This window comes from Schistocerca piceifrons, chromosome 3, assembly GCF_021461385.2.
Source record: "Schistocerca piceifrons isolate TAMUIC-IGC-003096 chromosome 3, iqSchPice1.1, whole genome shotgun sequence".
Taxonomy (NCBI): domain Eukaryota; kingdom Metazoa; phylum Arthropoda; class Insecta; order Orthoptera; family Acrididae; genus Schistocerca; species Schistocerca piceifrons.
Genome location: NC_060140.1, coordinates 293,343,261 through 293,359,424, shown reverse-complemented (window position 1 = coordinate 293,359,424; position 16,164 = coordinate 293,343,261). Strand labels below are relative to the sequence as shown.

Here is a 16,164-nt window from a genome sequence, read left to right as displayed (position 1 = left end):
AGCACAGAAATATCATGAAAAAAAATGAAAGGATGTGTGGTGGACATCAATGGATGTAGTGATAAGAAAAACAAAATTATGGAGGAAGAAAAATAGTCTGAATTGTTTTCAAACTAGTGATTAACAAAATGTTAAGTTTTGGACACTTAACAGAAATCTAAGTAAATATGTAAATTTCACTTCTTATCTCCTGTAGCTGGTTGTGTTTCGATGAACTTTACCATAAGTATTGAAATCTAATATGAGTCGGGATTAAAAGGCTTTTATGCTTTTCTGTTCTCCGTTTATAATTGTATTCTGGAAGTTAAATGTAGAGGAAAGACTTTCTTTTGTATTAAAGTATCTTTTATTTAAACAAACTCTTATAGACTCAGTGTGAAAAATCAATATTTGAAAAATGAAAAAAAGCTTTATTAAAACAAAATATAGTTCATTTTTTAAATAATATGCTACAAAAAATTTCTTGCATCACTAGTGAGAAAATGTACCTCTCTGACAACATACTAGACATGGGTGTACCATTTATACCACAGATATATAAACTGTAGCAGTTTTCCATTCATGCTGTTGTAAAGAACCTGCATGATGTCAAGCACTTATTTTACATTTTTTTAAAACAAGTTAACTGTTTGCTTTCAGAAATCAGCAGTAAGATATGTGATGTTCCCTTATAGAGAAACTCAGTTGTAACAAGCAACAGATTATTGAAAATAAATACAATTCCATATCCAGAAAACTCTACAAAAAATAATTTATAATTAGATGTTAGAGGTGCTATGACTGTTAATAAATCTGTCTCTTTCACGTGAGTTAAAAGAGTTCAAATTTAGAAAATTTTGGCTTTGTATTTAGTTTTTATGTGACACAGAATTCTGTAATATTGTACATAAAATAGCATTTAAGTATAGGAAATTAAATTGTACTTTATGTTATGTAGTATTGCTAACAGTTGCCCCTGGTGTCTTGAATATGCATCTGTAGTTAAATCACAAACTGTCAGATGACATGTGATAAAAATTATTGATCATAATGGTTAATATATGCAGGTCTTTCTCCTTGTCATCAGATGATCTATCACAGGATGAAATCATCAACTTATTTCTACACATTATTTTCTTGAAGGAAGTAATGAGTCAGTACTAATACTTCTGAAACTGACAAAAGTATATGTCTATATCTTTCATATAATACCCAGATAGTGAATTCTGTTAAATTATAGATGAAAAGGGAAAGGAAACAAGATAATAATTGAAAAAAGTCATCCCAGTTTGAAGAATAATGTAACAAGAAGAGCTGAAAGTGCATGCAATGGTGATATTTGGAATGAGTTTTAGAGAAAGGCTGCATAGACTATGTGATACTGAACTAAGAGGCAATCATGAGAGATCAATGAAAAAAAGTTAATTATGGATGAGGATGGAAAGCTCTTGAAGAACCATTATTTTTGAGGGAACAAGGAAACAGATGGAGGACCATCCAAACAAACTCTGAGAGTTTTTAAACTCTGTATCACTTCAGCATTATTATATTTAGAAATAATCCAACTCTTATGGAACTTCATTGGCAAACATCTATTGCCACTCCTTAAATACAATTTGCATTGATGACTGATGGTGAGAGTAGCAATTTATTTTCTCTAATTGAAACAGAAGCCTGAAAGTCACTTTTCATGCTTAAAATATACTTTGTCACAGCCTCATATTTGAGGAAAAAATTATATTCTCTTTTGTGTTTGTATTGGAGATATCCTGGAAATCCATAACGCAGAGCCTTCATAGAGAACTATAAATCCAGCATGTAGCTATACCCAACATTTCCAAACACAGACTATATAATAATTCACACAATTGTTTCATAAAATTGCACATTAATTTTACAAAACTGCTCATTCTAGATACATCACATAATGACCTATGTTGTATATCACACTCCACTATTATTTTCAGCACAAGCTTCCAAGCATATAATGTCCTGCATTGCCGGTGCCTTTGCTACTGCTGGTATCCTGTACAGCTTGAGCTCATGACTAGCTCATTAGGTATTATTTTGTCAATGTGTATGTGATGCCCGTGCTAGCAGAGCTAAGAAAGCCAGTAACCTGAAGACCACAATCAGTGCAAAAAGGCTGATAATGTCCATGGAAAAATCATCCTGCAATGAAAAATACAATTTTTTTTATTAATATGTGAATTTAAAAATTAAAACACAAACACAGTCACTCACTCATGAACTCTAATGCTAACTCTCTCTCTCTCTCTCTCTGAGCACCTATTGAAGAAGTAGCAAAAATGAAAATGTAATCAGTAAATTAATACAGAAAACATAGTTATGTACCAGAAAGCAGCAAACTGTCTGAAACAAACAAATACAGATATATTCACCAACTGTTAAAACCTTTGACCCCTCATTTTGTGAAAGAAGCAGACAACTGAAAGATGAAGCAAGACTTCGATTAAGCAGGAAAGTCACTCTTTTCTTGCTTTAGAAAGTGACAGCACATCCCAAAAGCCCAATAATTTATAACTATTTTATGTTTACTTTCTCTACCTGTTTCTGTATCAAGCACACTAGCCATCAATAGCATCTGCATTTTAGTAGCTGCCATCCCTTCTATACTAAAATGTCTCTCCCATTTAGCCCAGCTGCCTCTATGTAGTGTGCATCTGTAGGGAGTGCCAGTATGCAGAAGATCTTACTAAGGTCTTAAAAGACAATTATTACCTTCCATACCTAGTCCAAAAAGCACATCTCCCAACCCATAGGCGCACATACCTCCCCCCCCCCCCTCCCCCCTTTCCCCATCTGAATCCTCTAAACACACCCAATAACCCAGTAGCAAAGGAGCAACCCTTCATTTCCCAGTATCACCCTGGAATGGAATGACAAACACATCCTTCCAGTGCTTCAGCAGCCTATTATCATGTTCAAAAAACATCCTACCTGATATCTCTCCCACTCCCCTGAAACACGTATTCCTCTGCTACCCAACAATACACAAAATATCTCGGTCCATCCTGCTGTCATACCTGCTCCACAGCCCTTTCCACATGGCTCAAATCTGTGTGCAAGACAGGTGCAAAATCTGTCCCAGACACCCAACCAGCTCATCCTATTCCAACTTCATCACCAACATATCCTGCTCTATCAGAGGCAGGGGCAACTGTGAAAGAAGTCTTACCATAGGGGCAGCTGTTAAAGAAGTCTTACCATATAAAAGCTCTGGTGTAACTACTGTACATCCTTTTATGTGAGCACAACTACCAGCTAGCTGTCTCCCTCTATGAATAGCCACACCTAAAGTATGGCCAAGGGTAGACTTTACACACCAGTGGCAGAACATACTGCAGCCACAGTCTTATCTCCACCACAACTTCACTGCCGGCCGCAGTAGCCGAGCGGTTCTAGGCGCTTCAGTCTGGAACCGAGTGGCTGCTACGGTCGCAGGTTCAAATCCTGCCTCGGGCATGGATGTGTGTGATGTTCTTAGGTTAGTTAGGTTTAAGTAGTTCTAAGTCTAGGGGACTGATGACCTCAGATGTTAAGTCCCATAGTGCTCAGAGCCATTTGAACCATCTTTGAACCACAACTTCACTCTCCCTCATAACATCTCCCCCCCCCCCCCCCCCCCCCCCCCTCCCCGTCCTTCACTTTCCACCACTTCATTGTGTGTGGTGCAATTCTCCCTCGTTGCTCCAGGGAAAGCTCACTGGTGGCACATAACACATTACCCTCCACCACACACTGTCAGATGGCTTGCAGAGTACGGATGTAGATGTAGATTCCTGTATCACCTGCTGTCTGTCTGTCTATCTATCTATCTATCTATCTATTGCCCTCCCTCACTCCCTCTCTCGGACAACTCCTACCAACACAGTCTCTCACTCCCAGCTGAGCTGCACAATTTCTTTTAGCTCTGAAGATGTTTTCAGTCTGGTTTGTGCCAATCAACCACTCAATGTACAATGAGTTCTTTACCTTTACTCCTTCTAATATTTATATTAATAAGTCATTTGATTTGTACCAGAAATGGGTTGCCCTGTGTATCACTGCTAAAATAGTGGCTACAAATATGTTAATTACCAAGGAAGGTATCCTGTCATCAACCCACTGCTTTACTACATACAGTCATGTTGGAAGTGGTAGGCTCTTGCCTTCCTCTGACTTATTAAATGGCTTACTCAGCCAGTTAGAGGGTGATTAAAAATTTAAAATGGTCTCTGAATCATGGTTCAGCTTCACATTGTTCACTAATACAAATCATTGCCAAAGATCAAACAAGTGAAGTTAGCAGAAACACTACTGCAAATTATTGTAAACTGAATGCTAGACATTTGGATTTGTAATATGGCACTTAGTCATTAAGCTGCTGAGCCACACATTGAACTATAGCATTACATTAATATTGCTTTCTCATACAGTAGATATGGAAGAGTTGGAAACATTATGTTACATGTTTGTACCTGTAGCAGGGAAACAGTATCATTTCAGACAAGAGTTCTTGTTCAAAATAGTACCTACTCCAACCACACTACAGGCCTTCAGACTGTGTAATGGAAATTTGAAAACATCTTATAGTTAGGCTTTGGTTGGGTGACTAACAATCACCATTAGCTTTAGCAGTGTTTCTTCTAGCAGAATGCATAACAACATACGCTTAACTTGTAAACATCTCTGCTTGTTGTGTGGACAAAGTACCACACATTTCTGTACTGAAGTGCAAGGATGAAAAAACAGGGAAAAACATAAAGCAATTACACCAAGGAAAAGCAGATAACAGCAATGTCTGTGAACAAAAGCAATGCAGAAAAGTCGTGAAGCATTAAAAAGATACTATTTCAAAATAAAAAAGGAGGAGGGAAAGAACAGAAATTCTTAGAATAAAGACTGGCAAAGAGAGAAGCAAAAGTAAGGTTCCGGTACTAGAAGAAACTATAAATCATAGTTGATGATGATAAAAGAATGGGGTGAAAGAACTGCAATAAGTGAAGACAAGAGAGAAAATTTTAAGAGGAAAATGAAAGAAGGAAATAGATGTTGCTCAGTTAGAGTGAACATACATACTGTGAACACAGTAGGGCAGACTGATATTCAAGATTTAGTAACATACTAAAAATAGTTACAAAAGAAGAAAATTCCATACACCAGAGATAAGTTGTTTCTTTACTTTCAAGTATGGTAATTTAAAAATATCAGTATACTGCAGTTACTCTGCACTTTGTGCATTTTCAGAGAATAATTATAATACTTCAAATATTGGTATGACAAGGCCAGTAGAATTCGCATTAATTCTCAAGCAGATGTAATAATATTACTGAAAAGAAATGAGGGATTTATTGATGACTTTTCTAAACCATGACAAAATATTTGATTGTATGGTTATGAGTTATACAAATCAATCAAGAAAGCATTCTGAAACTTTAGTGTTTCAGTAGCTGAACAGATGTGTTAAGAATGTATAAGCTGAAGAATCAGCTGGAAACTAACAAAATATCCCATTAATCAGATTTTTTAAGGATATAACAAGTTATTTGAGAATTGTTGATGGCTCAGGGCCATAGACTGTTATATGAGGCTTTTGATAAGAAAATAAGGAATTTTAGAATTAACTCTGGTACTGTAATAGTAGAGCGAAGTCAAAGAAATGTATGGAAAGGCTGTTGAAAAAATGTAGAATATAATTAACAAGAGATTTAGAATGTACCAATTGACAATTGACAATTGACTGGATTTGAAGAATGAGGAAGGAAATTGACAATGGTCTCACTTAAAACTTCCAGGCTATCAGGCTGTAGTCAATGTATAAAACTTTCTCCTGACATTTCCTCTCTGTTTGCAGAAGACATCTTCATATGCAAAATTAGTACTGGCCATGAAAGCTTACATTGTATGACAATGGTCTATACAAAGGAGCTATCTGGGATTTATCTGAAGAGGTACGGCAAACAACAGAAAACCTAAGTCATAATTACCAGATGGGCATTATTAGTGAACACTAGTATACTTTAATCACTTTAGAATTTGTCAGGGAAGTTTAAAAGGGGTAATTACAAATATAAATGAAGAAAACTGGAAAGTAAAAGTACTTGAAAGACATAAAGAAGGAAAATAAATTCTAGAAATTTTTCAAAATCACAGTTCATTGTGAATGGATCTCTAGGTCCTTGACAACCAGCCAGCAGATATAAAACAACAGACTGGTGATTCTTATACAGGCTAGTAGATAAAATATGCAACTTTAGTGGCATAAATCAAAACTATATTGTTTTTAAATTTAGGCATTTTTATAGACCCTGAGGAAGACAATTCTTTAAATATGTAATAATAAGAATGTTCATTACATTATAAATAAACACTTTGTTCACATTTTTTAACTGTCTCTATGCATAAAAGCATTCCAGCATGTCCATAAAAGTAAAAAAAACAAAGATAAGTACTGAAAGTCTAACTAGTGTAAAGATCTTTAGAGGCTGTACAATAGCTCATTTGGTAATGGTGGGGAAAAAGGAAAAAAGCAGTTGCGGCATCCTTAAGGAATGTATATGGTGCTATTCTGAAGTGTTTTAGGGAAACCATGAAAGACTACGTGAGATTCTGAAACCACCAAAACAAGTTAACAGTCCCAATGTTTGGCTTGATTACATGTGGTAAATGAAAGATAATTAGTTACTTTGGGCTCTTTGCAGTTAAAATTAAGAAAATCTGCATTAACATGGTAAGGATACCATCGTAACAAGTGTCAAATATCTCACATGAAATTGAGAAAGAAGGAAAAGGTTTTGGAACCATAGAGAGGAGAGGGGAAAGTGTATCTCAAAAACTGTGTTGGTGGAAGAAATACATTAAAACAGACAGTAAGTTAATTACTCAAACTGAATACTGATAAACATCTAATTTTTTTTCATAATATGTGAAATATGAAAAATGAAAATGATAAATACAATGAGAAACTGTCAATGAAGAAGTAATATATGTTCTCACCTCTGAAAAGTTAAGTGTCTCGAGGACAACATGGCCACTGCTCGGACATGTGCTGTTTGCTCTTGTGCAGCTGATTTCCTCCACTCCAGACCACTGATTAATCAGCAGTGCTTCATTTCCATACTTGAACCAGGACAAGTAACTAAGCCACTCGAAGTATGAAGGAACAGATCTAGGGCAGAAATGTACAAGGAGTTAAACTCAAGAACAAACATGTGCACTTCTTACCAGTGGATGTGAATAAAAATGCTCTATTAGATTACTAAAGAATGGAGAATTTTAATTAAAATAAGTATAGTCAAATCTTCACTATTACACACAGTGAGTCAGTAATATGCATACTTCCCACAAAATATTTGTCTACACTAACATATTTTATGTTAAAATTCCACTTTGTATAGTGAATAATTCCTTACTATTTCTTCAATGTACAAGTAAGTGATAAATGTTGGTGATATTTTTATTTGATTTAGTAACATCATACAAATACTGTATGTTTGTTTCACTTGGGAGAGGAAGTGCCTGCAGATGCAAGAGGGAGAGAGAGAAAGAGAGGGAGAAACATTCCAATAAATGGTGACTTAGCTATACTAAAACTTACGCGCTATTAAGGAAGAATCCTCCAAACAGCAAGAATGGAATAACAACTGGTGGTCCTATGGAGAGTGCCATTGACACACTAGATGAGATGCATGAAATGAGGTATCCTGAAAAGACACAATATTCTTTAATGAAGGGTGTGGCTTAAGTATTTAATTTTTTACAATTAGTCTCAGCACAAATTTCACATCTTGATTTATTATTTATTAGCAACACAGCTAGTTTGCACAGCTAAACAGTAAATGGTAATTTAATTGAATATGTAATGTGTTTCTGCAACATATATAAACTGCATAAGAACTGTACAGGTAAAATGCTGCCAACAACTCAACGCTTGATCAATGTCATTCTAATGTGCTAAGTTCACTGAGTGAAGTTAGTTACCTCATTTGTACTTATTTATTAAGTATTTCGGGCAATGAATTCCTTGCTTTAGACATAACTAAGAGAGAGATTATTTATATAAATATTTTAAAACCGACGAAAAACACAAACTCAAATGATTCGATGTTTTCTCTTGTATGTCATACACCCCAAATTCTGCTCATGGACTGTTTCATATAACATCTGTTGGCAATGAAAAAAGTTTGTTCGTTTCTCATTATAAACTCCACCCCCTACACACACTCATAGGCACTTTTTATCTAGTGGTACTTCTGAAACAAGTAAATATTTTAGAGAGAAACTGGGTACCATTTTCACATTCACAGAAAATTTGTTGGGTCCTGAGCATGTGAACAGTGAAGCTGTATAAATTCTACTTTGGATCCTTTATTTTTATGTTGCATCTCTCTTACATATTTCTTTATTTTAGTAATTGTTACTGCATTAAGAGAGAGAGAGAGAGAGAGAGAGAGAGAGAGAGAGAGAGAGAGAGAGAGAGAGAGAGTGTCTAAATCTCAAATGATTCTTACCGAAAGAAGTAGCCACATTGGCCACAAGTATAACAATTAACGTGGCAATTGCAAATCTCTGTGGATCTGGATTGAAGCCCACCAGGTAGTATGATACAGATGTGAAAATGAGAGGAATTGCAATAAAAATTGGTAGCTCTGCCAAAGTTTTGCTCAAGAAATAAACATCTGTTCGATACATTCCATTTAAATGCTCCCTAGAGAAAACTGGTAGCTCTGAGCAAAACACCTGTAACAATTTCAACAAAATCTTTAATATGCACATCTAATGCTGTTAATGACTTAATAAATAAATAGTTTTTCCATCTTTATTAACTTCTCATACATACAAAAGTTGACCATATATAAACAAAAAGTTGTGCCTTTCGTGTTTTAATTACAGCATGTTCAACATTTGGGTGATCATGTTTGTGACTAGCCAAAATTTAATGGTAGCCATCTGTGTGACTGGTCAGATACTTAGATGTAATACCTAGACAGAACACTGCACAGTAATTGCAGCACAGCTGGATTATTGTGCACCAGTTATGGAAGCACATGGTCCCAACTTTCATGAGATACAGAGCTGACTACATTTAGGTAATGGAAGGAGTAGGTTGGGACAGACCTTGTACCTGGTATCATTTGTAAAGGAGTGACCAGTGGGGTTCACTGAAAGCAAGAGCAACATAGTGATGACAGGGATTGATATTTTGTTGGTTGGTTGGGCAACCAAATATCACTTTGAGGGAAGAAGGTGATATTTGATGTCTTTTATTGCAGAGCACAGGGAGAGGATTCACGGGCAAGGTGAACTGTATGTATCTCACGAGTAAAACTTATTACGTACAGAACAAAAGCGCTGGCAGGTCGATAGACACACAAACAAACACAAACATACACACAAAATTCAAGCTTTCGCAACAAACTGTTGCCTCATCAGGAAAGAGGGAAGGAGAGGGGAAGACTAAAGGAAGTGGGTTTTAAGGGAGAGGGTAAGGAGTCATTCCAATCCCGGGAGCGGAAAGACTTACCTTAGGGGGAAAAAAGGCCTTTTTTCCCCCTAAGGTAAGTCTTTCCGCTCCCGGGATTGGAATGACTCATTACCCTCTCCCTTAAAACCCACTTCCTTTAGTCTTCCCCTCTCCTTCCCTCTTTCCTGATGAGGCAACAGTTTGTTGCGAAAGCTTGAATTTTGTGTGTATGTTTGTGTTTGTTTGTGTGTCTATCGACCTGCCAGCGCTTTTGTTCGGTAAGTCACCTCTTCTTTGTTTTTATATATAATTTTTCCCACGTGGAATGTTTCCTTCCATTATATTATTACGTACAGACATAGAAAACAGTCAATATTAATTATAAATGTATAATTGAAGCATAAAAAAGGAACTTCATTTATGATTTAAAAGCCATGGGTACCATTATCAAGAATGGAAGGCGATTCATGTAATAGGTTATAGAACACAAAATTGAAGTAAAGCGTTGTATAGGAAACCACTGTTAGTTTTTTTTTTTTTTTTTTTTTTTTTTTTTTTTTTTTTTTTTTTTTTTTTTTTTTTTTTTTTTGGGGGGGGGGGGGGGGGCGGGGCAGCAAAGGATTAAATAAAAGAGAGAAGTTTCTGGCATCCATTTATAAAGGCTTTCAGAACATAAAGTTTGTAGTTTACAGAAAACTGATAATTTTTGATCCTCACTTTTTATACCATCGTTCGCATTTACTTTTACTGATAAGAGAAGTGCAGTTCATACATACTTGTATCTCACTATATATCTATATATGTCAACTAAACCTATATCGGTGTCCTAAAACTGTTGTTATATGGGTAGCAAATAAATAAACAAAAGATGTAACTTGATCGGAGAATCTCTGGTTATAAAAGGTTGCTTTTAGAACTACTCTAGTTGCTGAAATTCAGTAAATAACTACACATCAGTAACTTAAAGTAGGGAAGGCAAATCTTTTTAGACATCTTTTGATGTGTATTACAGTTTGTTTTTATACTTACAGTTTTACAGTGTTTTACAGTGACACAAAAAACTTCAAGGTATTGCAGGAACAAATTTCTGAAGACAAACTGAGGATGGGAAACTATAATGTGAAACCTCATACAACCACAATACAGATAATTCAAAATATGAGGATCAGTATCTCTCGACCAGTGGCTGACCTAAACAAACAATGAACTTCAGTGTGAGAATTTAGATAGAAGCTTCTGAAGGTGTTTATTCTGTTTCATGTATCTCTGAGTGACTGTGTCATTCAGTGTTATACAAGTACTGGGCATGTTTGAATAATGCAGGCAGGCATTTTGTTTGGTTCATTTTACAATTAGCTTGAAAAGCAGTACCTACTACTTCAAGTTTCTTTTATGTATTTTGCTGATTGTTGTAGGTAATTTGCTCCTTTTTACTTTATATGCATTTCCTTTCTCTTACACTAAATGAACACATTGAATTGTTCAATTCTGTATTGTTATTCATTATTCTCAACTGATTGCTACCATGTCCAGTGGCACAAATGGTGTCATCTGCTGCTCAGACAATGTTCTGGTAGGCACTGGTTATCATTATGCCTATGCCAGATTTATCTTGTTATAGCATCCATTGCAGTACCTTGAAGTTTCTCAGTGTCATTTGAAACATCCTGCATAACACCACACAACAGGCCATGTTGTTAATTTCCGTACTTCACAGGATTCACAAATACAGTGCATATTTTTGTGTGTTGTAAAATTTTTCTGAATTTGTTCAGAATTGAATACTTACATTTATTACAGCCAGTACATTTTGGAATGTCATGTTTGTAAGGAAAATAAAAAGAGCACCATTAATGTTCATAACACCATCTTGATCCAATTTCTGCCCAAAATATATGAGACCGATCAGAAAGCCAACCATCTGAAAACAAACAGAAGCCTGTTCAATCAACTGTTTACTTCATTTCAATAAAAGAATGGATGTTCTGAAATTGTATGATCCTTGTAGTACCTATAAAAAATAAATGATACTTACAACAGTTTGCAACAGTCGAACTCTTATTAAGATTGGTTCCTTGATGACACTCAGCCAAGATCTCCATAGTACAGCTCGGAATTGTGCACACCACGAGGCCTTGTAAGGTGAATGCACATTGTCAAAACCTTGCCAAGGCTGCTCTTTCCACATGGCTGATCTGAACTGTAAAATTTTAAACCTATCAATATTATGTGATAAGAAAAAATCTTTATATGTCATACATATTGACAGACTATAAAAATACAGACTCAATGAAAACAATTTAATGGATTATATAAAGCCTGTGTAAACTGAAGTTGATTTAATAGAATGAAATAACAGGTATTACAATAATAATGATGAACACTGCCAGTATTTAAACAGTAGTAGTATGTATAGTTGAGTCAGCATAAGTTTTTTTATTTATTTATTTACATTTTCTTTGCGTGGAGCCATCGTAATGATGGCTTTTGCAAACATCAGACTTATATTTATACTTATAAAATACACTATATTCTGTAGCTGTTGCTTCTTATGTCTATTTTTTACATTTATCGCATTACAACTGGATGCCAACCGCATTTCACTCCAACATACCATTGGTGTGAGATTAAGAATGTTCCAGAATTTTTTGAACAGACCTTGTATTTCAGTATAATACATTGAATGAAAATTAAGTGGACTCAACTCATTAAATCAGGTTTGGTGAGGGTAAAGAGAAGATGTCATTTTTATTTGAAATATTCTGGACAAATGCAACGCATATGTGTAGGAAGCTATGTACAATAATGCAGTGTATCTCTAATTAAACATTGTTCAAGTGATTGAATGTATAAGGGGGAGGGAGAGATAAATAGAGTTTAATGTCCCATCAACAGTTTGGTGATTGGCAATGGAGCAAGAAAGGGCTACAAAGGATGAGGAAGGAAATCACCTATGCCCTTTTCAGAGGAAACTTTTTGGCATTTACCATGTGTGATTTAGGGAAACCATGGAAAATCTAAATTTGGATTGTTGGATGGGGATTTGAACTGTTATCCTTCTGAATAAAAGTCCAATATGCTAACAAATGTATCACCTGACTCAGTTTCAAGTGACTGAGTTCATCATAAAGTTGTGTTGAAAGAAGAGATGAAAGGAATTCAGAGCAAGCCTCAGAGATTTAATATCTGGTAATAGATAATATCAGTTCTTGAATGTGCCCTATAAACTCAAAATTCAGTGTCATTTTCTGAATACATTCTGCTATGAAATGAGTATTCTTGTGGCAGAAATTTTGTTTGTATGGGGGAATGGAAAAATTAAATACACACCTTAGTGTAAACAGATTTTTGTTTGAGTTGAAAGTGTTCTGAGGCACAATAATGTATGCATCATTGAGGTGTACATCCTTGCTTGCAGACATTTGATGAGGGCAAATAGTGAGTGCCTATTTAGTAGTGTAGAGCTAATGTAGTTAGTCTCATACCAAATGTGGTGACCCAGGGATAAGACACTGGACTCCTGTTCAGTTCGGCTGCAATTTAACTCCAGATTTAGGTATTCCATGATTTCCCTAAACCACTTAAGAAGAATATTGAGATGGTTTCTTTGAAAGAGCACAGCAGATTTACTTACCCATACTTCCCCAAACAGAGCTTTTACTCTGTTACTAATAACCTTATCATCAAAGAGACATTAAATCCTAATCTTCCTTCTTTTAATGCCGTGACAGTATAAATTATTGAAGTGAAAATTCTGTCTGCATAGCACAACTGGGATAAAGATACAGGTTACTGAAAGTGGTAAAATAGCAGTAAAGGGATTGCTACCTGTTACAGGAACACTAGCATCACAAAATGAGTGTTGAATCTAAAATATAGTTAGAGAAGACAGTGTCACCTAAAACAGTGCAACAAAAACAGCTTGAATAAGACATACATGGCGGAGCAGCTATCAAAATGTCACTGCTAAAGAATGATATAAAATTCATTGACCATCCTTTGATATTTTAAATGCATTTATCTCCAGTGAGATCTGGCATATTTTTGGTGTAAAAGATGCACTGTACCACTCTGTGAGAGGAAATGCTATTTTGTTCAATAACTGCAAGCAGTCTATTTCCATATCATACACATCATCTAGTCTACAGTGTGCCAGGACAATGTTGCTAGATGGGATAAGGTAGCCATGGTGTGTGTGTGTGTGTGTGTGTGTGTGTGTGTGTGTGTGTGTGTGTGTGTGTGTGTGTGTGTGCCCACACACACACACACACACACACACACACACACACACACACGCACACACACATTACATGTGTTTTAGTTAGTAAGCTGTGAAGGAGGACATTGTCTAAAGGCCCAGCAATGATTTCAGTCTGTTGATCACTTGAAACCTTGATTATACAGTGTTTAGGTACATTTATCCTTTGCACTGTTTGTGCTCTCACCAGTGTCTGATTAAAAAGAAAAGTATCAAACAATGGTGTGGCCTGCACAGCTGTTTTACTGACCTGGAGAAGGCTTTGATGAGAGTGCCATGACATGTACTTTGGTGAATGTTATGAGAGGTAGTCATAATTTTGATTATCACATAAAAATGAAGATATGTAATTATTTTTTTGTTTGTTTGCAGGAACATCTGCATCCTGGTACTCTTTCAAATCCCCATGCCACAGTCCTATATACACACCACCAGATGAGCCAAAACAAAATGGCACAGTCCACTGATCAACTGTAGTATCACACAGTAGTTAATTTTCGGCAGCAGCAGAAATGTTGCAGTTGTGTTAGCGAACATCAGACAACCAGAATACTTTCAAAGTTTGACAGCTGTTTGTTTGAACTAAGGTTAGTGACAATCTAGTTCATGTAGTTCTGTTTTTGAAATTTTGTTTTACATCCCTTTCACCGGTTTTAAGTTTAGTCACAGCCTGCCTTTACAATGCATTTGTCTGCCATCTTTCAATGCATGTCTGTGCAGTTCTAATGCATGCTTTAAACTGTTTGGATATGCCAGTGTGTTCATTCTCTCCCACAAAAAGGTGTAATGTTAATTTTTTAACTTTCACTGTCAGGCAGTGTAGATCAGGCTCTCCTAACCAGTGGACACAATGTTTTACTGTGTTTGAAAGTCCCATGGAGTGAGTATTGCAGAAGTTTTTCCTATCCAGAGGCCTAAACTTTGTAGCAGACATAAACTGCAGAGATGCAGAGTCCAATATATTCACTTTTATTTTATATAAATAACCTGTGCCTATTTTCTGAAAAATAATAGTTAAATCTACATGTGGGTGTAGAAGCATTGAAAACTATCCTTGTGTTAGTGTTGTAATGTAGTCTTTTCCCATATTACTTCTATCTCTGCAAAGCATAATTGAAGTGGAAACACTTATCCATCCCACCAACATCAGTATAAGTGCTACTGACCAGCAGAACCAAGCAGAATGACCTGGGATCAAATTAAGACAAAACTCACTTCCCAGATTTAGAGGTCATGACATGTTACTCTATAACCACCTCAATAGATTAACAGGTTTCTAACTGGGAGGGGACACACAACACAGGGTGGCATTTAACCATTCACTTGGTTAAGCAATGGTTTTACAATTCAAATGTGACATGTAGTATTAGTGTTTTGCCTAAATTGAAGTGCATAGCATTTGTTAGCACTTAAATTAGCAAACTAATTGTTTTAGACATTAGATTGGCATTTTATATGGAAGTAAAATAATGCACTAAAAAGTATGAATATGTGGCAGAACTGACTGCCAACAGCTACAGCAAACACCAATACTGACACAAAGAACAATGAATGAGTTTGGTAACGATTGTCTCTGATGTTCTGTCCATTATAGTTTTTGTGTCTCATGCTATGGTGTAAAGTGTGATTTGATTACATTTCAGGTACAAGAATTAACAAAGTATATATGCAGACTAAAACAATGAATGAAAATTTGTACCAAGCCCAGGATTCAAACTTGGGCCCCCTGCTCACTTGGCAGACACACTAACCATTACACCACCCTGGTATAGTGGCTCTGCACAACTGTACGGACTGCCCTAGCATGCCTCCCTCCTCAGTTCCCATTCACACCTCAGCTCACTTGGTTTTCCCTCACTTGGTATGCCCCCTAAACTCGAACAACACAACAGAGGCTCTCCAACTGTATTTGAATAACACTTCAACACCAAACAAAAAGAGAGATTCAGTTTGAAACTCAGGCATAGGTGCTTTAATCAAACGAAACTATACAGTTCCAGAGACCTTTTCATCTCTCAAACATCTATGATGTTTGCATGCATACTGAAGTGGCAAATGAAAATTTGTACCAAGGCCAGGATTTGAACTTGGGTCTCGTGCTCACTAAGCAGATGTGCTTACAACTGCACTAGCCTGGCATAGTGGCTTTGCACAAATTCACGAACTACCCTAGCACACCTCCCTCTTCAATTCAAATTTCCATACATGCTTTGGCTCATTTGGTATTTGTCATAATCTTGAACTCACTTCAGTCTGCATGTATACATCAAGCAGCAATACTTTTGTACCTACAATGCAAACTGCATCTACAATGTGTCATTGGATGTATGATCTGCCAGCAAATGTTTGACAAACAAATTTACTAATCAGCCCTGCAGGAGTGCATGGACTAGTGCATATACTGAACAAGACAATAATTTATCGCTGTTGTGTGGTGGATATCTATAATTTGTTTTGTTTT

General features: G+C 36.1%; 1 protein-coding gene across 1 annotated transcript in view; it reads right to left on the bottom strand.

The window, feature by feature from the left end:
- Nucleotides 1-389: 389 nt before the first annotated feature.
- Nucleotides 390-16,164, bottom strand: part of LOC124787826 (protein white-like) — a 278,191-nt gene continuing 262,416 nt past the window's right edge. Inside the window, exons 8-13 of the mRNA XM_047254761.1 lie at nucleotides 11,481-11,645; nucleotides 11,235-11,366; nucleotides 8,493-8,721; nucleotides 7,580-7,685; nucleotides 6,979-7,150; nucleotides 390-2,151 (exon numbers count right to left, since the gene is read on the bottom strand). Of these exons, the coding sequence (XP_047110717.1) occupies nucleotides 2,050-2,151; nucleotides 6,979-7,150; nucleotides 7,580-7,685; nucleotides 8,493-8,721; nucleotides 11,235-11,366; nucleotides 11,481-11,645 (906 nt within the window). The 3' untranslated portion in view covers nucleotides 390-2,049. The remainder of the gene's footprint in view (nucleotides 2,152-6,978; nucleotides 7,151-7,579; nucleotides 7,686-8,492; nucleotides 8,722-11,234; nucleotides 11,367-11,480; nucleotides 11,646-16,164) is intronic.